The 23,407-nt window shown below is 38.5% G+C and overlaps 2 protein-coding genes and 1 long non-coding RNA gene across 8 annotated transcripts in view; 2 read left to right on the top strand and 1 right to left on the bottom strand.

The window, feature by feature from the left end:
* LOC121884033 (myosin phosphatase Rho-interacting protein-like) overlaps positions 1 to 5,234 on the top strand; it is a 28,269-nt gene extending 23,035 nt beyond the window's left edge. The window contains exons 17-22 of the mRNA XM_042392552.1: positions 897 to 1,044; positions 1,184 to 1,301; positions 1,414 to 1,573; positions 2,257 to 2,358; positions 4,002 to 4,088; positions 4,184 to 5,234. Coding sequence (XP_042248486.1) covers positions 897 to 1,044; positions 1,184 to 1,301; positions 1,414 to 1,573; positions 2,257 to 2,358; positions 4,002 to 4,088; positions 4,184 to 4,324 — 756 coding nt within the window. The 3' untranslated portion in view covers positions 4,325 to 5,234. The remainder of the gene's footprint in view (positions 1 to 896; positions 1,045 to 1,183; positions 1,302 to 1,413; positions 1,574 to 2,256; positions 2,359 to 4,001; positions 4,089 to 4,183) is intronic.
* Positions 4,345 to 6,093, bottom strand: LOC121884048. The gene is made up of 3 exons (XR_006092290.1): positions 5,953 to 6,093; positions 5,734 to 5,799; positions 4,345 to 4,432 (listed from the first exon to the last, which is right to left on the bottom strand). It is a non-coding gene; the product is annotated as an uncharacterized LOC121884048 (long non-coding RNA).
* si:ch211-165g14.1 lies at positions 5,826 to 18,951 on the top strand. Of its 6 annotated transcripts, XR_006092289.1 has the most exons (8): positions 8,206 to 9,038; positions 10,497 to 12,562; positions 14,651 to 14,744; positions 16,011 to 16,060; positions 16,371 to 16,439; positions 17,441 to 17,559; positions 17,671 to 17,716; positions 18,263 to 18,950. XR_006092289.1 is itself a non-coding variant. In XM_042392555.1 (6 exons), exons 2-5 carry the CDS (start codon positions 10,499 to 10,501, stop codon positions 16,410 to 16,412), a joined length of 2,250 nt encoding a protein of 749 aa, XP_042248489.1. In that variant the 5' UTR covers positions 8,206 to 9,038; positions 10,497 to 10,498; the 3' UTR covers positions 16,413 to 16,439; positions 17,441 to 18,951. The 6 variants fall into 6 exon arrangements, 2 of the variants coding, with proteins under 2 accessions (XP_042248489.1, XP_042248490.1); XR_006092287.1 differs by lacking the exon at positions 8,206 to 9,038 and adding an exon at positions 5,826 to 5,848 and having other exon boundaries at positions 17,671 to 18,951; XR_006092286.1 differs by having other exon boundaries at positions 17,671 to 18,951.
* The last annotated feature ends 4,456 nt before the right edge of the window (positions 18,952 to 23,407 follow it).

The raw sequence follows: 23,407 nt of genomic DNA, 5'->3' as shown, positions 1-23,407 counted from the left end.
TTTGATGTCCTACTTTCTAGGCAGGTTTTAGGTTTCATTCGTTTCCATATTGTGTGAAAATCAGCTTATAGAGACTGGAGCCTTATTTATCACAGTGACCACCATGTCTGCATTTACTTTTCTTACAGCACAGTGTTGTTAAAACTCAAATCAGTCTATATTTTCAACAGCATACCTGTAGACATGTTCTTAGTGAACTCGAGCAGGTGTCAAGTCTTTGTTCATCTATTTTCAGACCATTTAGACCAAAATACTATATATTCATACACTATAAATACACTATATCATGCTTTTTGAAATGCTATGAGCAGTGATATTATGTACAGTAAATGTGATTTGTAGTAACTGGAGGAAAAACAGTTGCATGATCCTTTAAACTACATATTATCCATCATATCAGACATGGAGGACACTGGCTGGCTGATATCGAACTTCAAAAAACAAATTAACTTTAGTCCAACATATAAGCAAAGCAGTAAAGTCTAGCTGTTTAACTCTGGGTTTCACTCTATTTACATTTAATTTTTGTACTTGGAGCATTCACAAAACAGCTCTTGATTGATAAAGACGGGTAGCAGCAAAGCATGTCGAACTGTACTCCGATGATTCAGCATTTCACTCCTATAACACTATCAGACTTTAAGACGGACAGTTTTAAAAACGATCAAAATCGACACAGAAGAACTAGAGATATCTTTTTTTTTATTCCATACATTCTTCTTCCTTGTCAAAATCTGGTGCCTACATTACCCACAATGCAACTTGACTGCCAGTAGTTTGGTCGGGCTCAAGCAGGTAGCCGATGTGACGCTGACTCAATGTTTAAAATCCCTTTAACTGTAAAACCTTGAAGGTTTTAAGTATGTGACCCACGTGTTCGTCTCTGGTTCCTTCAGGCCACCTGCGAGCGTGGCTTTGCCTCCATGGAGGAGTCTCACGTAAAGGTTGTGGAGGAGCTGCAGCGCCGACACCAACAGGAAGTGGAGCGCCTCCTAGTAGAGAGAGACAGACTGCTGGAGGAGGAGAGCGCCGCTACGGCAACCGGTGAGGAGACATTCAGTCATTCAGTCACAACACACTTTAACATAACGTGTGTACGTGTCAGGAAAAGCTACAAGCTGCTTCTGATATTCAGTAGATTATTCAACACGAGTCGCTTGTTTTCTTCTTCTTCTTCTCTCAGCAATCGAAGCCATCAAGAACGCTCATCGCCTGGAGCTGGAGAGGGAAGTGCAGAAGAGATGCCGGTCAGAGAACATCACAGGAAACACACACCTGGAAGACATATACAGACAACACACGTACGTCTAGTCATCTCCTAAACTTGTAGACAAACAGCGCACTGCGTGTTGTTAATTGGAGACAGTTTAATGTCTGTGTTTAATATCTGCATATGTGGTTGTGTTTGTAAAGTGAGGAGCTGGCCTCCTACCAGCGGGAGCTCGAGGTTCTGTCTGAGCAGTACTCTCTGAAGTGTCTGGAGAACGTTCATCTGGTCCAGGCTGTGGATGCAGAGAGGAAGGCCTTGTGTCAGTGCCAGCAGGAAAACCAAGACCTGAGGACCAGAAACCAGGTGAAGAGCTCCGATACACACTAATCAATCAGCTGCCAGCTATTTTGATAATCAATTCATTGTTTTAAGTCATTTTTTTTAATTAAAAAAAAAAAAAAAAAGTCCAAATTCTCTGATTCCAGCTTCTCAAATGTGAATATTTTTGGTTTCTTTAGTTTGTGTGATTGTAAACTGAATATCTTTGGGTTGGTGGTCGGGACTAAACAAGATATTTGAGGTTGCATGTCGGGGTTTTTTTCACCATTTTTTGACATTTTATGGACCAAACAACCAGTCAAATTCCATGAACAAGATTCTTAAATATTTTCTCTTGCATGACGTTGGCAGTAAATTGCAGTTTATGTGACATTAAAATTGTCTTATAAAGTCTTAAATTTAACTAAGTGGACCCTGCAGAAACCCTGACTCCATACTTTGTGTGCTCTTTAATTGTTGTGTACACAGTTAATACACACACAGACGTTCAGTATAAAAACAACAAACACATGATATTCTGCTCCCGTGTGTCAGGATATAAAAAAAATACTGTAAGCAAGGATTAAATATCTATCAAGTAATTCAGGTTCATTTTACAATAAGTCTGATTAAGTGTCCTTTTTTGATTTTCTGTGTTATTACTTTGATATAGTTGGAACATTAAGACAAAAAGAAACATGTCAGTAAGTTGTTTTTGGCTTGTTCAGGAGCTGAGCGGTCACCTCGCAGCAGAGATCACCAGACTGTGTTCGCTGGCCAAACAGGACGCCCTGCCGCTCAGTCAGGGAATGAACGCCTACGAAATGGAGGTGAGTCAGACAGAGAAAGTGATAACTGTGGTAAAATTTCCTGTGTCAAGATGATTTTTTGGCATTTTTTCCTTAATTGGATACAAGGGTAGAGAGAAAGACATTGATGTTATAGTTATAACGTCTGAACCAGTAAAACACAGATTTGTGTTTTTCCTTTTATGATGGTCCTGTCAAACTTCGCCTTTGTTCATCTTGTCTTCTAAATAAATGACCAAATATCAGTTTAAAACAGCAATTATTTCATCTGTTGTAAATATTTTATCTGTACAGCTGATTTGTTTTTGTAATTCTTCCACAGTTACATGTTGAGTCTGGTTTTCTTATCTGAAACAATCTGTAACATAATATTACCTCGCTCATTGCTGAAATAAGATTAAAAACTTCAAACGTTATTAAGACACCTTTTAATAATAGATATTAACATAAAAACGTGGAGATGTACAGAACAATATATTCAGAACAATATACTGTAAATCCAACTTATTCTACCAGGAAACAAAACAGAAATGTAATATTACAGTGAAAAGAGTATCAATAAAGTAGCATCACTATCATAACTGTGTTCTCCAACCTCTGCTATGATCACTGTGTGTGTTTACTGGAAGAAGTCAGTTTTATTACAGCAGCTGTCATACACATCGGTAGGTCCAGCTGCTTTTCGTATCAGCATAAAAACAGCTGATCAACATGATCAAATCATTTTAATATGAAGAAATACAACAACAAACAACAAAAATGAACAAACTCTCTCTCACACACACACACTTAAATTAAAAAATCAGTTGATTAAAAACAGAAGACTAGTCTCTGTGTGTGTGTGTGTGTGTGTGTGTGTGTGTGTGTGTGTGTGTGTGCGTGTGTGTGTGGTAATGGGCATCATCTTGTGCTGGTTGCCAGTTATGGCTCAGGGGTGTTTTCATGTTTTATAGGCTACTAAAATGTGTTTAAATGAGTCCAATCAAGTCGGTTTTATTTATATAGCCCAATATCACAAATCAGTCTCAAATTAGTCTCAGAGGGGTTTTACAACATCTGTAGAGCAACACAACATCCTCTATCGTTAGACTCTCCATTCAAATAAGGAACAGAACAGACAGGAATAATAAATGTTGTGTACACAGAATAGACCCAAGATAGCAAAACTACAGAAATACAGCAGGAGAAAACAGGATGACGAAAATATAGATTAATTGATTAATATATATAAACACCTCAAACATGTTTGTTTTAACCTGATTTTTTTCCTGAAGTGTCCCAGAATATACAAAAATGTTAATATTTCAATTTTTGTGCATCTGATACACATTTTTGTACATAGTGAATCGTTAAATTTGACCCAAATTTATTCAAAAATCACCATTTGCATTCTTCACAGTCAATAGCATTCACTGAGATCATTATGGTGGTTATATTGTGCTGTTTGATGTAACATAGGATCATCATATAGTGTGATTGTGAATGTTTTTTCTCTATAAACAATAAAACCTAAAGAATACACTCTCTCTGCTCTCTGAAAGCTTCATTAAGGTTTAATTACCCATTTATTAACGACTGATGAGGTGTTTATGAATGAAAAACAGATTTGTGGTTCAGAAGTTTGTTCTAGCGACTAATTATTTAAAGTTTTTTTTTTATCTCAGATCACCCTGCGAGTGAAGGAGTCCGAGGTCCAGTGTCTGAAGCAGGAGATCACGTCTCTGAAGGACGAACTCCAGTCAGCACAGAGGGTGAGAGTCACACGTTCAGTCACTGGAATAATAATAACTGTGAATAGTCTGAATGTGTCATAGAAAGAAAAAAAAACATCTCTGTCATATTGCAGGACAAGAGGAACATTACGAAGAAGTACAAGGACATGTACACCGAGCTGAGCATCACGAGAGCCAAAGCTGAGAGAGACATCGACCAGCTGAGAGAGAATCTGCGGCTGGTTCATCAGGCTCTGAGACAAACTTCACCCTGAACACGCTGCCGCTTTACTCTCAGAGAAGCTGACGTCCGCTGCTTTTCATCCTTTCTCCTGCTCTTTTATTCTTTATTTTTTCTTCCACAAAGGCGGTCGCTCGTCTTCCTGGCAACAAATAAAACAAACGACAATTTAAAATCACATCAATCAATAAATAAAACAAGAAAAAAGCAAAACAAACCAAATATAAAGATCAGGAAATAAGCAAAATAACTCTTCATATGAAAAAACAGCCAATAGAAACTTATAATAAATACAAAATAGCAAAAATAAATAGCAACAAAAACAAAGTATTATATTTTTTGGTGTGAATTTTGGAAAGAAACTATTTTCATTTTTTAACATTTACATTGTCTTCACTGTAACACTCAAGAAATCTAATTTAAAGAGAATTATTTCCTTCTACAACCTTTTATTTACTTATTTAATAAATCCTGAAACTCTTATACACATTTTTTTTATTTGTTTTGTACAGAAACGCTGTATATTCATATTGTCTGTCATGCCTGTCTAAACTGATTATTAGCATTTTTAACAGAGTTTGTGATTTAGATTGAATCCTCTTGTGATGGTTCCTTTTTTTAATCTTGTCTTCTAAATATTGACCAAATATCAACATTTAAAACAGCAATATTTTATCTGTTGTAAATATTTGTATCTGTACAGCCAATTTATCGTTGTAATACTTTCACCAGACTTGCACAGTTCCATGTTTCATCAGATATGTATGTTAATTGTCAGCCTCTTCATCCCTGCTGTATGTGTCCTTGTTTTGTTTTATAAGAATTCTTAAATTAAACATTTCTGACAGGTAGCTTTACTGTCATTCACAGACTGTAATTTATATTTGTACACTGCAGTGTTATTGACATAACGTGATTTTTAATTAAATTACATTGGCACTTGAGGCCTGTTTCTTTTCCTTTTGTTGTTGACTGTCGTCATGCCACAGGTCTCTGCATGCTTCACGGGCTGAACACCGGAGACATTCATTTTGTTTTTGTCATTTCCGGCAGCGATGAGAGAATATTCAGGAAGGGTAAAAACTGAAAACAGCTGCTACGTTATTTTAATATCTCGTCAAGGTGAAGCAAAAACACTACATGTTCAGGCTATTCGTCAACAGTTTTCAGCCCCTTTTTTTTCTGGAGGAAGAAGACTGTCGAGTTACCTGAAGAAATACAGGTAACTTCCGAGTCGACATTTCAGTATAAAAGCCCTGATTGATGTGACGTATGAGAGTTGCTTCAAGCTTCACACACTGAAAAATAACTAGAATAAGATTTGAATTGATTACGACTATTGAATTAATCATATTTTTTTTATATAAATTATGAAGAAAACAAGTACAAAATGTCGACATCTTAATATCTATTGTGTAAACTCTATATATACCAGAGACTCACCATGACGTCATCTATTAGTTTGTGGACTGTTTTGAAGCCTGGAGTTCAGCGATTGACCGTCGCCATCTTTGATTTTTGGAACCAGAGATTAGGGTTGACGCTAGCTGACAGCTTGGTTAGCACGGTGCATTTACAGTCTATTGTTAACTGTGATAATGCTAATGCTAATTTTCATTAGCAAAAAACAGGCCTAAAACCATTAAAACAAAATGTACTTACTGGAAAAACTGAACATCTGACTCCTTAGAGGGTCTTTTAGTACAGCCAAACGTTGAACAAGACGTTTTTAGGCGATCAAAATGTTACAATTAACCTTCATGAACCGAAAACACACTGTGAAATAGCAACAGCTACGACTATACTCTGTAAATCTGGGGTTACGCCATGTTTACGTTACCGTTGTCGCTGTCATAGCAACTTGTCAATCACCATGTAGCCACGCCCTAAAGCATACCCTGTTTTATCGTCAAATTTAAATTAAATGGGACTATAATTTACTAAATGAACGTCATGCTGCATTGAAGAAGACTTTAAACTAGCGATTGCGACCATAAACTCATTAGGAAACTGTTTACTGAGGTAATAAATCAAGTGAGAATTAGGGTCATTTTCTCATAGACTTCTATACAATCGGACTTCTTTTTACAACCAGTGGAGTCGCCTCCTGATGGCCATTAGAGAAAATGCAGGTTTAAGTCACTTCCGCATTGGCTTCACTTTTCAGACCCGCATCTACCTACTTTGATATATAAACACTCAAACTGAACATGTTTGCTGTACAGTTAAATTCAGTCAACAATTGTTTTCTTTTGACTTTGAAGTAAATCAGTCTTTTCCTCCATGAACTACGCTGCCTAATCAGCACTGATCCTTGTTTTAATGTGTCCAAACAAGGATGTGTTGAGATGAAAACTCTACATCATACTTTCCATTTTAAAAAGTATTTGGTTTGATTTTGGCCCTTGTGCTTTTGTAATCTGCGGACCAAAAGACTTGCTTTTTGACTTGCATGTCACATTTTAAAGAGTTTGACCAAAAGACTTAAAAACAGCTCTTGTTTAAGTCCCCCTCCTTCTCAAAAAAATGTGTTTTTCCACTTGGTCTTTCACTTGGATGTTTGAGCTTCACTGTGCAGAATGAAATATGTGCAGTTTGTTTCCACCTTTACCTTCTGAAGGTGAAAATCGTGGTCCAGTATGCAGTTTACACAAGTGTGATGTGGAAACCTGAAGCCTCCAGTGCACAAACACTGATAATTAACTTTATAGTGAAGCAGGAGACATCTTGTGTCTTTGTAGATTCATAATTTTTCAATGAGGGAGAAGGAGAAGATGTCATGTTAAGAATTTTTACGGAAAAAAACGGACACAAATTAATATTAAAAATAGAGTATTTTATATGTCTTAAAATGTTTAGAGTTGAAATTTGTTAAGCTTTATTTATTCAGGATATCTCATTGAGACCAAGGTCTCTTTTGCAGATCTGAGAACAGGTTACATATACACAGGATTACAATAAGACAGTTCATTCATATCACAGTCACAAAACAGTCATCATACACACTCACAGACACACTACTTAAAATAATCAAAAACATTATAATTGTTTTAATCGGGAGTAAAAGTAAGATTGGCATGAGGTAGACAATAGTGTTTATACATGTTATTTAGCATAGCTTCAGATTATAAAGGTTAACAGACACTTCATTTATTAAAGTAACTATGAAATGAAATGTGTACACTAGTAAAGCTGTTTGATTTTTGTGCTGTTTTGATTAGTTTTTCACAAAAAGATAGTGAAATGTTACATTTTTAATCCCAGATTAGTAGCATAAAGTGGTGGAAGAAGTATTCAGATCCTTTACATAAGTAAAAGTACAACAATGTAAAAATACCCCATTACAAGTAAAAGTCCTGCATGAAAAATCCCACTAATCGTATATAAGTATTATCAGCTTGATGTAGTTAAAGTATTGCAGTAAAAGTAGTGGAAAAAAGAAAAAACATTAAAAAGACAAATACATCTGATTGACAAGAGCCATGACACTGATTTTTGCTGAAATATTGGATCATTTGAACATTTATTGAAATGAAAGCATGTGAGAAGTTTAGAGGGAAAAATCACTATTTGGTGGAGCTGTTAACAACTCATAGACATGTGAAATGTGACCCCGACTACACACTGCTTTTTGTAAGACGTCAAAAGACAAAAGGGTTGGAAACCACTGGTTTCATCTTTAACAATGTGTTGTATTTTAAAAGCTTGTTATATTATCCATTGTGTCAAATCTTCATCTGAAAAGTAACTAAAGCTGTCAAATAAATGTAGTGGAGTGGAAGTATAAAGTAGCATAAAATGGAAATGCTCAAGTAAAGTACAAGTACCTCAAAATTGTACTTAAGTACAGTACTTCATTAAATGTACTTACTTCCACCACTGCAAGTCAGAGTACTTAAATGTAACAAACACACATCTTACAGGAGGTTGAAGGTTATTTGTCCAAATTTTGTTTAAACCCACAGAACTGTATTTTAAATTCTATCGGAGATCCCGAATTTTCCAAATGTACCAAATATTTGAAGCTTAACTTTGGTTTTCCCAAGTGAGGAAACATAATTTTGTCTCACTTTTACTTCCATACACTGTCAGACATTTCTTATATATTCTGTATCTGCTTTACATTGAGCTTATAAGATGTTTACAACAACTTTCTATTAAATTGGGGAAACAAAAAATCCACTTAATATTTCCCTCTGAAATGAAGTAGAGTGGAAGTATAAAGTAGCATCAAATGGAAATACTCAAGTAGAGTACAAGTACCTCAAAATTGAATTTAAGTACTTGAGTAAATGTACTCAGTTACTTTGCACCGCTGGCAGCGCAGCAGGTTACAAGCTTTGACGGATACGTTGAAAGCAAACGGCTCTCTTCCGGTGTCTTTGCGGTTGTTTCTGTTTGACTTGACGCTGGAAGGAAGGAGGTATCCATGATGACAACTTTAAAATACCAACAGTAAGCTAGGGCTGGTGATTACCTGTCGGACATACTTTAACAAACATGTTTATCCGTCGTCATCGCGGTGCTTGTCGCCTGGATGTGGATGCAGCTCAGCGGGGCTAACGTTAGCTTGCCAGCTAGCATGAACTCGGGCTGTCGCTGCTTTTGTTTACATCCAGTCCTGATGACGGGCCTGGAGAGGTGTGTTAGCTAACCCAGCTACCAGAGCTGTTTGCGGGGAAGCCTCATCCTGAAGCCCGCTCTCTCCAGGACCGGGGCCGTCCGATAAAACTGCTGACACCTTAGGGGTAAGATAGCTAACGCGTTTAACTTTTAACGACAGAGTTAACACTTATTATAAGGTCACATTACCTTTTACTGTACTGTTTGCATTGTGTAATACCATCTTAGTGATGTTTCATAAAGCTCTAGAAATGAAAAACAGGCATCATATATGACATATCGATTAATCTGCTGATCATTTCCTGATAAATCATTTAATCCCTTCGTCTGAAAATACAGAAAAGTGCCTCACAGTTTCCTAAATCCCAAGGTGACTTCTCATCAGTGGTGGAAAGTAACTAAGTACATTTACTTTAGTACTGTACTTCAGCACAGTTTCGAGGTACTTGTACTTTCCATGTGATGCAACTTTATACTTCCACTCCACTACATTTCAGAGGGAAATATTGTACTTTCTACTCCACTACATTTATTTGACAGCTTTAGTTTCTTTTCAGATGAAGATTTGACACAATGGATAATATAACAAGCTTTTAAAATACAACACATTGTTAAAAATGAAACTAGTGGTGTCCAACCCTTTTTGGCTTTCGACGTCTTACAAAAAGCGTAGTAGTGTAGTCGGGGTCACATTTCACATGTCTATGAGTTGTTAACAGCTCCACCAAATAGTGATTTTTCCCTCTAAACTTCTCACATGCTTTCATTTCAATAAATGTTCAAATGATCCAATATTTCAGCAAAAATCACAGATTAGAGAAAAAGTCCAAAAACTGAAAACAGATTTGTGTATCAGAACTTTGTTTTTTCTTCTTTCCTCTCCCATTAATCATCTCACGACCCCTCAGATTTATCTGCTGACCCTTTGGAGGGGCCCGACCCCTAGGTTGGGAACCACTGGACTAAACTAGCTAACTGTATATAAAGTAGTGTAAACTAGCTCCACCTCCAGCAGCTACAACAGTAACATGCTGCTCTAACACTGATGCTTCACTATTAATAATCTAATGATGTCATATATAATAATATATCAGTCAGTTTACTGCAATACTTTAAATACATCAAGCTCATAATACTTATGTACTTTACTCCAGTAGGATTTTTCATGCAGGACTTTTACTTGGAATTGAGTATTTTTACATTGTTGTATTGGTACTTTTACTTCAGTAAATAATCTGAGTAGTTCCTCCAGCAATGCTTCCTTTTGTTTGTTATGTTTAAACCAAAGTCTAAAACCAAAAGATATTCAGTTTATTATCACATAAGACAAAGAAAATCAGCAAATCCTCACAACTGAGAAACTGGAACCAGATCATTTTTGGCATTTTTACTAGAAAAACTAACTACATGAAAAAAATAGTTAGAAAAACTTATTTCAGTGTTTATTTGGGCACCTGACTGTTGTTTTAAGACAGACTTGAACATTTGTGAACCCGTCCTTTAATGTTTATTTTAAATTAAATGTGCTGAAGCGCAGAGCAACTGTCCAAGTATTTCATGTCAGTGTTTGATGTGTTTCGCAGTGATGGAAGTGTCCTCTCAGGATCCATCTCTCATGGCTATGGACCTGTCAAAGAGCTACTCAGTCAACCCCCTGACCCGCGGCCACGCTGAAACCATGGACCTCGCCAAGAAGCCGGAGTGGTACCACAGACGCCCGCCGAGCTGCAGCACGGAGATCGGCTCCTCGTACAGATCCCGAGCCTCGTCCTCCTACAACTCTCTGTCCTCCCAGCTGCGTCCTGAGGCAGGTGCTCCTGTCCACTGCAGAGAAATGGAGCAGGGCCCCGAGGCTTTAGGTAACTACATGAATTCAGCGCTCGCTCCAGGGCTGGATCTGTACCATGACGGAGTTCACGGCAACCTGTGGCACCCGGGGTTCTACGGGGCCGACCAAAGCGGCGGTCCGGGTCCTGAGAGCAGCGGCGGAGAGGAGAGCGACAGCGGCTCTGACGTTATTGTCCTGGTCTCCTCGGCGAAGGAGCCGCTCTTATGCGGTTCTTTCATCCAAGACAGCGTGAGACACATCGTGGAGCCTCTGTCCCCGGCTGTGTCCTCGCTGGATGAAGGGAGAGGTTGCTACCACCTACCTCAGCCTCTGAGCTCACCCAGTCCTGACAGTTCGTACTCGGAGGACTCTTCCGACAGCTCAGTGGACATTCCTGTACATCACACCAGGCCTGTAGTCCTCCTGTCAGACCTCAGCGCTGTGTACGGCAACCCCGCTGATTCTCCGGTAGACATTTCAAGCGACGACAGCGACGTCATCGAAGTTTCAGTCACTAACGAGAAGAAAAAAGGTCACACTTTTCCTAGTAAGAAAAGCGTTCCTTGTAAGAAGGGTCTGGTAAGAGAAACTCCTCCTCAAAGCGAAGGTGAAAAAGCTCCAACCAGAGAGGTGCGACGCAGCTCCAGGATCAGGAAATCCGTCTCCGAGATGCCTCAGTTTACCTGCAGCGGGTCGCGGCACAGTTTGAGGAGGCAAGTCAAAAACGACGCGGTGGGCATCTATAACGAAAGCTGCGATTCCGACGACATGATGGAGTACGCGGTGAGGTTATCCAGCTCGGACGCGGACGAGTCGGCGTCGCAGCCGAACCTGTCGCAAAGAGTGAGCAGCAATTCAGACGACTCTGACGCCGACGCTCGGACAGACAGGAAGTCGCCCTCTAAATCGCCGCAGAGAGAGCAGCAGCAGCAGCCTTGCCGCAAAGCTTCGTACACAAAAAGCATCAACCATAAACGAAAGAAGCCCCTCAACATTCCTAAAAGTAAAAGGCTGAGAAGAAGCAAGCAGAAACAAAACCACAGAATCCCCCCAAAGCAGCATCAAAGGGCCGCGGCCGGCAGCGACACGGCAGCAAACAAAAAAACTGTCATAAGACGGAAGAAGAAGCGACGCTCACGGACTGGACCGTCCGCTCCGTTTCCTCCCAGAGAGCCAGAAATCCAGCTCAAATATCTGAAGGTAAAAGAGGGAAAAAAGGACAAGAAATCAGACAGTTTTTGTCCCTTCGTTCACATGGAGCGGCGAGTGTGCACCGTTGTCAACTATCGAGAGGAGGAGGCGACCGTCAGGAGCAGCAGAGGAAAGCAGCAGACAGCCGCCAGGTCCGTGTCCGGATTCGTCCCCAACACTTCCTGTTTCCAGCTGGGTCGGCTCAGCTCGGAAAGCAGGTGTCACGCCACCCTGTTGTGCTGCCTGTGCGGTCAGGTGGCCAACGCCAGGGGTCTCGGGGACCTCCACGGCCCGTACTGTCCAACTGGAGCGTCTGCGGACTGCCAGCAGCAGCAGCAGCAGCAGCAGCAGCAGCAGCAGACCTGCAGGACGGTGCAGAAACAGGAAGAAAACTTACACGGACTCGCTAGCAGCCACTCAGTAAATTCCTCAGACGACGGTGGTTGCGAGTATGACTGCTCTGCCGTCAAAAGTCTGCACGAGAGCGACGACAGCTCTCTCCCAAAGGTGCCTCTTCATCTCGATGAGTGCTGGATGCACGAGGACTGCGGCATCTGGTCCGCCGGTGTCTTCCTAGTCAGAGGAAAGCTGTACGGGTTAGAGGAGGCGGCTCGGCTCGCGCAAGAAACAGTGAGACACAGAATTAAATGTCGGAATGAATGTTTATCACCTTTTTGTGAAATTGTATCAACGGTTAAAGGTACATTTGGTATTTTAACTTTACTAAATTCCAGCAAATTAGTGATTCTGAGCAGAAAATTAGTTATTTAAAGTCTCCGTCCACTGAAAAATGTGTTTTTCTTGTTAGTACCTCAGTTGGATCGTCTCTGTGCAGAATGATGTATGTGCAGGGTTTGTTTTCACATTTATCTGCTGAAGGAGGAAAGTTTATCTGTGCTCACCTTAATTCTCACTTTAACACGTGTACCTGCGAGCAAGATTTGTGACATCATAACTAGGTGAGCCAATCGTGGTCCAGTATTCAACTTAACACAAGTGTGATGTGGAAACTTGAGCCTGCAGGGCAAAAACACTGAGAATGAACTTTACAGTGAAGTAACCCTTAACTGAAGTTAACTCAATTTTTTGTGGAAAAACTATATCCTACACAAATTATTATTCATGGCAGAGTTTTATAGGTATTAAAACATGTGGGGGGTTATTAATTTACCTTTATTTAACCAGGAATTCTCTTTTACAACAGAGACCTGGTCAACATGGCAGCGTAAAACAAGTGTCACATACAGTAGTTAGATGAAAACTTGACTATTTAAAAAGATGACACTCCTCACGAAACATCTTTTTTAATGTTTGATATGAAGGCATCCTTTTCAGACTATGTTTATCGTTGCATATCATGAGAATGTAGTTTTTCCAAGTTCAGAGCAGAATCTAGAGATACTGAAGATCATTCATCTAGATGATCAGAGGTCTGTACTACGAAGCAGGATGTGTGCTTAGCGAGGTAACTTCAGGGTTAACTCTGGGTTTTCAGTCCTACGACGATGCTTCACTTCTTACTGGGGTTCATCACCATGGTAACTTATACTGAACAACAACCTCAGAGGATTGGATCACAACCTGTCAAAACCTCCACCAATCAGATCACTGTAAAAGAAACAGTCATCACTCCTACAGGATCCCGACACGGACAAAAGTCCTGAGTTACAATAATGTGACAAGTAAAAAAGAGCGATATATATATATATATATATCTTTAAGTCAGTGGAAACATTTTATTGTTTCAGGCTTTCTGTTTCCACTCTGGTTTTAAAACAGAGATCGTTTACGACACTTAAACACATAATGATGATTTTAGCTACATTTGAATTATTGAAGTTGATTTTCTTCCTGGTTTGACAGCTGACAGGTTCGATGATTTTACTCTCTGATTCCATCACTGCAGCTCAGAACAACATGAGACGACTGAGTGATGATAACTGTAAATAAAAATAAAAGATTGTCTTTTATTAGAAAAATAATCAACACTGTTAATTGGCTCCATGACTTTTCCACTCTTTACTTCCGTAGCAGAACCTGTTTGTTTATGTGACATCCAACTAAAGAGCAAAAATACTCCCTCTATACTTAAGTCATATATAATAATTCCTACATGTATTTTAAGCCTTAGCCAACGTTTAATATGTGGAAATTATTTCTAGTGTTTTATTCTGTTGTATGATTACAGGCTCGTTTACATTTCACTTCATTGAATATGATTTCTGTCTCTTGAACAGAAGTTTTCTGCAGTTACTTTGTATCACTGTTTCATCTCATATCATAATGAGTATTTCATTCATGGTTCTGATGATGTCGCTCGTTATTAACAACCCGCCTCTTCACATGAACGAGCTCGTAGCTGTTAAACCCAGAGTTGACTGAGCTGGTTGATAGTTGTGGTTCTCAGTGAAGCCAGATAACTAAAAGACGTCCTGGATATGTTGAACTTGCTTCGTAGTTCAGGCCTCTAGTCTGATAGCTGGTTAATATTATTGTTTATCAAATTATGATTCTGACCAGAAAATTGGTGATTTAAATTCTTGTTTTTACATGTGCGAACATCAATTTGATTATTTTTAATGTGATTCTTTTGCATGCGCGTGCATTATGTTCTCTACATTGTAATATTGATTTCAACCTTATCACCAAAACAAGATAATGAAGAGAAGATGCCATGTTTGTGTTTTTCTTTTTTCACTGAGATCTTCTCTTTTACAGATATGTTCAACATGCCAACTAACAGGTGCAATAATGGGATGTTTCCAGAAGGGCTGTCCCAGAAATTATCACTACAGATGTGCCATTCAGTCAGGTACGGTATGAAATATGCGTCAGGATTATTTAAAGCGTCAACAATTGAATTTTTAACCAGACTTTCCCAAAAATGAAGGATTAGCAACAATTTTTATAATCAGTTAAAGGGGACATATCATGCTGTCATTTTTATACTGTTATAACGTCGGATGTTTATGTTAAACATGGTCAAAGTTCCAAAACTTGAGCTGAACGTATGTGAAAATGTTCCCTGCAAGTCAAAATCCAGGGCTTCAACATACCCTGAACACTTCGCTTGCAAAGTCACCTCTACTTCCTCCTCGTGATGACGGCAGATTGTTCGCACATGCCCACAAACGGCTGTCATGTAGTCTTTGTTGCTAAGGTTGTTCCACGGGTTGATCACATTGTCCACTCGCTTATTTCAGCTGGAACATGTACAGATGTATTTGAGAAGTTTCCATTTCGAGTAAAGAAGGGAAATCAGAAGTGAAATCCTACTACAGTAGTTCGTTTACGTTGTCTCCGGAGCCAGAGGAAGTTAACCAATCAGAACAGAGTGGGCTCATCGGGAGGGGGCCTGAGTGGCTGCATAAAGGACCAGTATAAGATAAATAATAATAGAGTTTTTTGAATTGTAAATCATGCAAAGATATTCCAGTAGAGGCCCAGAAAATAAATATAGACCTGGAAATAGGCATGATGCGTCCCCTTTAATCATTAAAGACAGTTTTCAAACAAAAGTGCCTGAAATTTGATAGTTTTAAATTCTTAAATTGGACAATTTGTTGCTTTTCCTTCTCAATATTTATCTTCTGGTTTAAGAATGTTGGTTTGACCAAACAAGACATCTGATAACAAAACCTCAGGCTGGAGGAAATAGTCATTAATCAATTCATTGAGAAAATAATCTGCAGATTATTTGTTATTATCCAGTCGTCATTATACGCACTGCTTGTAAATGTGTTTTATTAAAAATTATTCTGTTTTCATGATTATTTTATGCCGGTCGGGTTTGTTTTTAACCGCTGTGGCTGCCTGTGTTGACTCTGGCTGTGAAAATGATGTTTGAAGTGACGGATCTTTGAAGGGTGAGATCCTGAGTCACTTGTGCTTTTCTTATGTGTGTGTGTGTGTGTGGGAAGGCTGTCATTCTCGCTCAGCCTCAAATGACGAAGATTTAAGGATAATTTTGTGTGTGTGTGTGTGTGTGTGTGTGTGTGTGTGTGTGTGTGTGTGTGTGTGTGTTTTCAGGGCTGTCATAAGCTTGAAATGACGAAGCTTAAAATGTGTGTGTTTTCAGGCTGTGTCTTAAATGAAGACAACTTCTCAATGAGATGTCCGGAGCACAAGGTAAATATAAAAAAATAAAATAAATCAAAGAGTTTTAACCGTGTTTGTGAGAGAAAAGTTGTTGTTTTGCTTTCATGGAGTGTAAGGAGCCGCTCGGCCTCTGGGGGTCACCGCTGCAGCGTTTAGGATCTCGTACTGTGTTTGAAGATTTCACACTACAGACAAGAAAGTGAAAGAAGCAGCAGCAGCAGCACATTTAAATTCATGTATAATAAACAGTGTTTTTAGCATAGAAGAAGTGTTAAATGAAAGAAAGATTATCTGATAATCCTCACAGAACGTCCTGCTGATGTGTGTTTTAATCCATCAGAACAAACTGTTCACAAGTGTCACCAGACAACACAAGAGATGACGCGAAAGACATCTGGGGACACTGGAGGTACGTGATATTTATCATTTAGACATAAAAGTTTAATTATAGTAGTTTGTAGAGCTGCAACGATAATTACTAAATCGTTTAAGTCATTTATCAAAGATTTCATGTTCCAGCACAGGAGTCCTTCTTTTCTTGGTCTTGCGTTGAAGTATATTGAATATTTTTGGGTTCTGGACTGTTGGTCGGACAAATGAAGACATTTAAGGATTTAACTTTGTACTCGTGGTGCGGATGGGTGATTTTTTTTTTTTTTTTTTTCCAAGCTTAGGGTTCACGGTTTTAATCGAATCCTGCAAAATGCAGGATTGGAACATCTTTTTAAGACAGTTGAGCAAGATTAATAAAAGGCCTAAAAGGCACCACCTGCAAGACTACTGACCAGATGCTCCAACTAAGTAGATCATATTTAGTTTAATAACCAGTTTCAGCACAGACAGACCAGAAAGGTCCGTTCATCAGTTGATCTGCTGTTGTTTGTTTCTTTACAAGACATCAGTCTGATATCTGCAGACTGCTGCTAGCTAGCGTTAGCTTCCTGGCAGGTAACTGTACAGAGTAGAATCTGGAGACAGTTGACACACAGGACGTCAGCTCTCGTAGCCAGAGAGCCAAACTGAGAGCACGGCAAAGTGTGCAGAGTCATTTTGTGCTTCTCATAGGTGTGAACGTTATATTCACTATAAGAGACAACAAGCCACCTGGAGTCATGACAGTCACAGTTGTGACATGAATAGCTGGCTAATGTAGCAGCTATCATCTACATTACTTACATTTATACATTAATTTGTGATATCACCCGGCCTCAGCTCTAGATCTATTGTGATTTTTCACTTTTTTCTGACATTTTATGGACCAAAAATGGAATAATCTAGAAAATATTATGCTGATTAATCAAAAATATAAGTAATTTTTAGTGTTTGTAATTTGAACACTTATTAAACTACTTTACATTCAGAAATCTGTTTGTTCATCTTGAATGTGATTTTTGTGTCATTTTTTTCCAGAACGGTCCGCAGCTCTCCTCAGGGTGCGACGTGACGTGCCCGACTTCACCTCTGCTGTTTTATAACACTAATTAAGGCGAGCGTGTGTGTGTGTGCTCGAGCAGAAGGAAAACCTTCTGGTAAGATTTCACTTCGTCATGACAGACAGATCAACCAGGGGCCACTTTAGGAATTTTTAAGATGTGTCTTTGTTTTGTTCTATTTCTATTTGTTGTTTTGTTTTTTTGTAGGTCTTTATCACAGGCAGTTTCACCTAATGGACTGAGCCAAGCTGGGGTGTGTATGTATGTGTGTCTGTGGGTGTGTGTGTGAAAGTGTATATGACTATTTATTCCTCTTCTTGAAGATCTACATTTGGACTAGCCACGTCAAATACAGTTTATTATTTCAACATGATAATTATATAAGAATTTAAATTAGCTTTATTGATTTGTTGTATAGAATATAATATCTTTATGTAAAGACACTTTTCTTTCTAAAGTTTTTGTACTACTTTTCTATTACTGTTAGTGCTTCAGTCATCACCTAACATAATTTATTTTCATCGAGTCGCATGCACAGTCGATGTTTGCTACAATGCACTTTATAGTATAATTTTATGATAACAGTTATTTGTCTGTCTCAAGACTTTGTTCCTCCCTTTTTACTAAAATTATTTAAGTTTAATATAAAGCTGCACTTAGCAAGATTTATATGTTAAAATATGAAATACCTGTTTAATTAGCTGAAATCACAAACTACGGCTTCAACATCGCATCCACACTAAATGGAACCGCAAACTGTACATTCACCATATTGAAGCAGATTTATTTCTGGTGTCAGGTTTGGATGCTTCTCTGCTCACAGGATGTGGAGACTTGAGACTGACAAACATCACAAACTGTTCAAGCCAGAAAAAAAGATGCAAATATCAGTGTTCAGTGTTTTGTGGCTGAGCTGGTGAAACATGCAGAGTGCAGTAAATTCTTCTTTTGCGTCATGTTGCAGGATTTCAGAAAAGTTAAAAGCGTCAGTTAAACCAAAACACAAAAAAAAAATCACCCCCCCAAGTGGTCTGATTCAGATAGTTTTGATTTTTAGAGTTGAAACAAATAGTCAATTGACAGAAAAGCCATTGATAACCACTTTTGTTGTTTCTAACAAAACGTTGATTCCAGCTTCTTAAATGTGAGGATTTGCTCTTTTTTTATATCAGCATGAATTATATATTTTAGGGATTTTTGGTCCGGGTATCATCGGATAATTTGTAATTCATTTGTAATTCAAAAACCAAATAATAGTTAATCTGTTATTTGTTTCAAAACAAAAAACCGAAAACCGTTTTTGGTGTCAGAGTCAAATAATGAAAAACCAATCAAACCCGGCCCGTTTTTGGTTTTTGTCGATTTGTTTTATCGTTATTCCTTTTTGGATTGAATATCAAGCAGGTCTGCGGACATTCAGCCAATTTGTTCTTGCGTTTGAAACCAAAAACGGAAGTCACATGTTTTTTTCCTTTTTTCATTTTAAACCAAAAACGAAAAACGAAATCATGTGATCTATTCCTTTTTTGTTTCCCAACGAAAATCCAGAAAACCAAATTCAAAAGACCGTGCAATTTTGGTTTAGAAATCAAGTAGTTCTGTCAGTTCTGTACAATAGCGGAAGCGGCTACATTAGCCTACCCATGATCAGCGACCGTTGCTATGGTGAAGACGCCAGCGACAGCCGCGCGTGTGTGTAAATAGGGATGAAGACGGGGTTATAAAACTGAGCTTTACATGTCACATCCCTCATTTAAGCCCTACACTTTCACTTTAGTAATTTTCATCAAACTGGACTTTAGATGCATTTTATTCAACCTCCACTGTTACATAATGTAATTATTTATTAATTATTTATGTTTAATTTATTCTCTTGTCACCTTCATATATTTCATACACTTTGTTTCTTTGTCCATAGCACACATTATTTTCTTTACAGTTCAATGTACAGTAAAGTACGTTGATCCCAATCATAATCAATAATCTGCAGTACTTCATAATGTTATACTGACTATATGTTAAGGTTGTCGCTGGCGTCTTCACCATAGCAACGGTCGCTGAGGATCATGGGTAGGCTAATGTAGTCACTTCCGCTACCGTAAAAAACTGAATGAATTTGATTTTCTGGATTTTCGTTGGGAAACAAAAAAGGAATAGATCACGTGATTTCGTTTTTCGTTGAAAATGAAAAAAGGAAAAATCCCTGTGACTTCCGTTTTTGGTTTCAAACGCAAAAACGAATTGGCTTGATGTCCGCAGACCTGTTCGATATTCAATCCAAAAAGGAATAACGATAAAACAAATCGACAAAAACCAAAAATGGGCCGGGTTTGATTGGATTTTCGTTATTTGATTCTGACACCAAAAACATTTTTTTTGTTTTTTGTGTTGAAACAAATAACAGATTTACCGGTTTTTGGTTTTTGAATTACAAACGAATTATCCGATGATACCTGGACGCTTTTTTAACAGTTTTTCAAACAAAACAAAAAAATTTTTTGAAAAGGTCTCTTTAGGCTCTAGGACATTGTGATCGTCATTTTTCAGAATTTTTGGACATTTTATAGACAAAACAATCTATTTACTTAGAAAATAATGGATATATTTAGGGATTTTACATACAATACCAGTCAAATGTTTGGACACACTTTGTCATTCGAGGGAACGGGAAGGTTTGTCCAATTTTTGATTGGTATGTCCTGATATGAGTGATGGTAAAAATGCCCACTTTAGCAGCAGTAAAATGCCTAGCGTGACACTAAAAATATCCAATAAAAATGTCCCAATGTGACGCAAAAAATGTCCAGTTGGTGGTCTCAATCATTGCTCTCCTGCTGCTTGTACAACTTTTTGCCAACCAACTATGTAGCCTCCTCCTAATAAGCCAAAATCAACTCATAAAATAAAACTAAGTCACATTATATTGACACGAAAAAGCGTAAAATGCATAGTGATAACGCAAAATAACAATAAATTGTTGCATTTAGTCATACACCATTAGGTGAGACCAGGCAGGTTGGAAAATATGTTTTGTGATTTGGTTGAACTGACCCTTTAGTATTTTTATTATCCTCTTGCTGCCATGTAAAGCTGATGTCACCCAGTGCATCTTTAACCATCCATCTTTGTATGATCTCTTGTGTTTCATTTGACATGAGCTGATATGACTCGTGACAAACAGGAAGTCAAAGCATTAATTGTTTAAAAAGATGGTTTTGAGTAAAGTTGTGTTTGGGACACTTCAGAGTTTGATTTCATGCCTGCACTTTTTATTATTTGATGAATAAAAGATAATTAATGTTATTTAATAAAAGTCAATAAATCTGACCCCTTGTTTTTCTCTTGAAATGAAAGAATAGATTCTTAAATGCAAACGTACCCAGTGAACCTTTCTCAGTGTTTGTTTTGCAGAGCTCTTTAGAGAGCGTTATAAATGTTGTTTGGGCATAAATTGGTATCCACAATCATTACTGCTCCTACACAGGAACAAAATGTTTTCGCCGAGAGGAGTGTAGTGTGTCTGGGTTTTGGCAAATCTCCAAACATCTTGAAGGGATTTATTCTCATATTCAAACTTAAAATCTGTCTGTTCCTAAACAAGTGAAAATATCTGCTGGGTTTGTGTGAAAGCACCACTTGATGCTGTAAAACGGAAAATCCTGAATTGATAGACCTCATGGGACTCCACATTAACCAGCCAAAATCCATTAGCTTCAAATATGGATGTATTGCACATTTTCTTTTTCAGGCTAAACAGGGCTGTTTTCAAAATGAAAAAAAAGTAAATTATTGCTTTCAAGATTTGTGATGGATTATAGCAGCTTGTTACAGAACAGTGATCCAACTAATCAGTGAAATCTGTGAGCCTCAGAACAGTCTGATAACCAATAAATAAAACATTTCTATTCACTGTCAGACTACATAAATGTGCTGGCCTCTCTTGCACTGTTCCTAAGTGGTTAACGTCTTACCTCACAGGTAGAGAATTTTTTGTTGCCCTCAACAAACACTCTAAGAAATATGTTATCAACTGTGGCGTACCACAAGGCTCAATCCTAGGTCCAGTCCTTTTCAGTCTTTATATGATGCCCCTTGGCAGTGTCATCAGGAGACATGGCACCAATTTTCAGTTATGCTGACGACACTCAACTCTATATCACTGTGTTTCCTCATGACACAAGCCCTATAGATGCCCTCCACAAGTGTATTTTTGGGTGGCTCAGAACTTCCTTCAGCTCAACCAGGATAAAACAGAGGTACTCATCATTGGAGCAAATGCACAGAGAGAGAAACTGACCTCTAAGTTAAAGTCACCGGCACTCAGTCCCAGGCACCAGGCTAAAAACCTCGGTGTCATCCTAGACTCTAATTTGTCCTTTGATGCCCACATCCAGAGGCGACTAAATCTGACTTTTATCACTTGAAAAATATCGCCAGTGTGGATTATTGTAATGCTCTCCTTTCTGGTCTACCAAAAGAAAAACCATGGATCAACTTCAACTTATACAAAATTCAGCTGCTCGTGTGCTGACCAGGACCAGGAGTTAGCTTAGCAGTCTTTATGCTAAGCCAAGCCAACCGACTACTGGCTTTATATTTACTGTACAGACATGAGAATGTCTGTACATCTCATCATCATCATCAAGAAAACAAATATGTGTAAATAAAATAAAGCAAGTATATCTAACCTCAACCCAAATGTGCGAATAAGTGAATTTCCCAAACTTTTCTCAAACTTTTACTGTAAGGAGAATGGGGCACAACTAAATTTTGTGCACACGTGTTGCTTGGATTTCCGTAAAAACATGGAAGGAGTGCCTATAACCAAATGTGAAAGTTCATTTAGCTCAGAGGGATCAGAGCTATTGATATATTCACTGATAGTAACATACACAAATTGGTTCATGTGCAAGCCTCACTTAAATTTGGCTCTTAACCCTACTGATCCCAGTGGAAGACCAGAATCTGTTTAAGTCGTTCCTGTATTTGTTTTTATCAAAGTGAAGCCAAACAGCTGACCACGTAGGCAGTGTGCTGCTGCATTACTAATGCAGAACAGTTAATAGCTGAGTATTTCAAGTGAACACAGACATTCACGCCCAGCTCTGTTTTTGAGTCACAACCTCACTTCGATGGAAATAGTCCTCGATCCAACACATCGTAATGATAAAATCTATCCCTGGAAGCATTTTGCAGCTCTTCTCCGTCACATCATTATGAGGCTGCCATGTTGAAATGCAGCAGCTTGTGAAAGATGTTTCTCACCTCCTTGTACCACCTTGTTGAACTCAGAATAGATTCACCGCTCTCACCTGCTGAAATAGCCAGGCAGCAGTGTGAGCATACGGTTAGGTTACCATGGCAGAGAGCATCATCCTCATGCAGTGTTTCGACAGGGCAGGTGACAGCAGCTGTTGTGTTTCACTCCAGCTGAAGATGATATCGCTTAGATTCATAAGTTCGAGAAAATAAAATGTCAAGATAAGCATTTACTGAGAGGGAGGGAGAGATATTTGAAGAGAATGAAATCAATATTACTTTTTATAGTCCTTTCAGAGGAATCATGCTTATCTGGAAGTTGGTAAAACTGGGATCAGATGGTCAATTGATATTCATGTTATTTGCTGAGTCACCTCAGGAGGTGTTACATTTCCAGATGAAACATTTCCAAAAAAGACTGAGAGTCTACAGCCAACACAAAGTACATCTGAGGCTGATGGGAATGTCATTAGTTTTTCAGGTGTTGGTATCATAAACTAAAGTAAACAGGTTGACAGTAACCTGATGATGGTGCTATATGAAAAGTTAAGGGGTCAAAAGTTATTGAAATTCATCCTGAGGGGGGTATAAAATATATAACAAATGTCAACCTCATGGTGACGTTGTGTAGTGCAAAAACTTAAGTATGATACTTGTGAGGGGGGTTGTATATGTTGCACTAGGA

Source organism: Thunnus maccoyii, chromosome 18 (genome assembly GCF_910596095.1).
Source record: "Thunnus maccoyii chromosome 18, fThuMac1.1, whole genome shotgun sequence".
NCBI classification, from domain to species: Eukaryota; Metazoa; Chordata; class Actinopteri; order Scombriformes; family Scombridae; genus Thunnus; species Thunnus maccoyii.
This window is presented reverse-complemented; position numbering and strand designations above follow the sequence as displayed.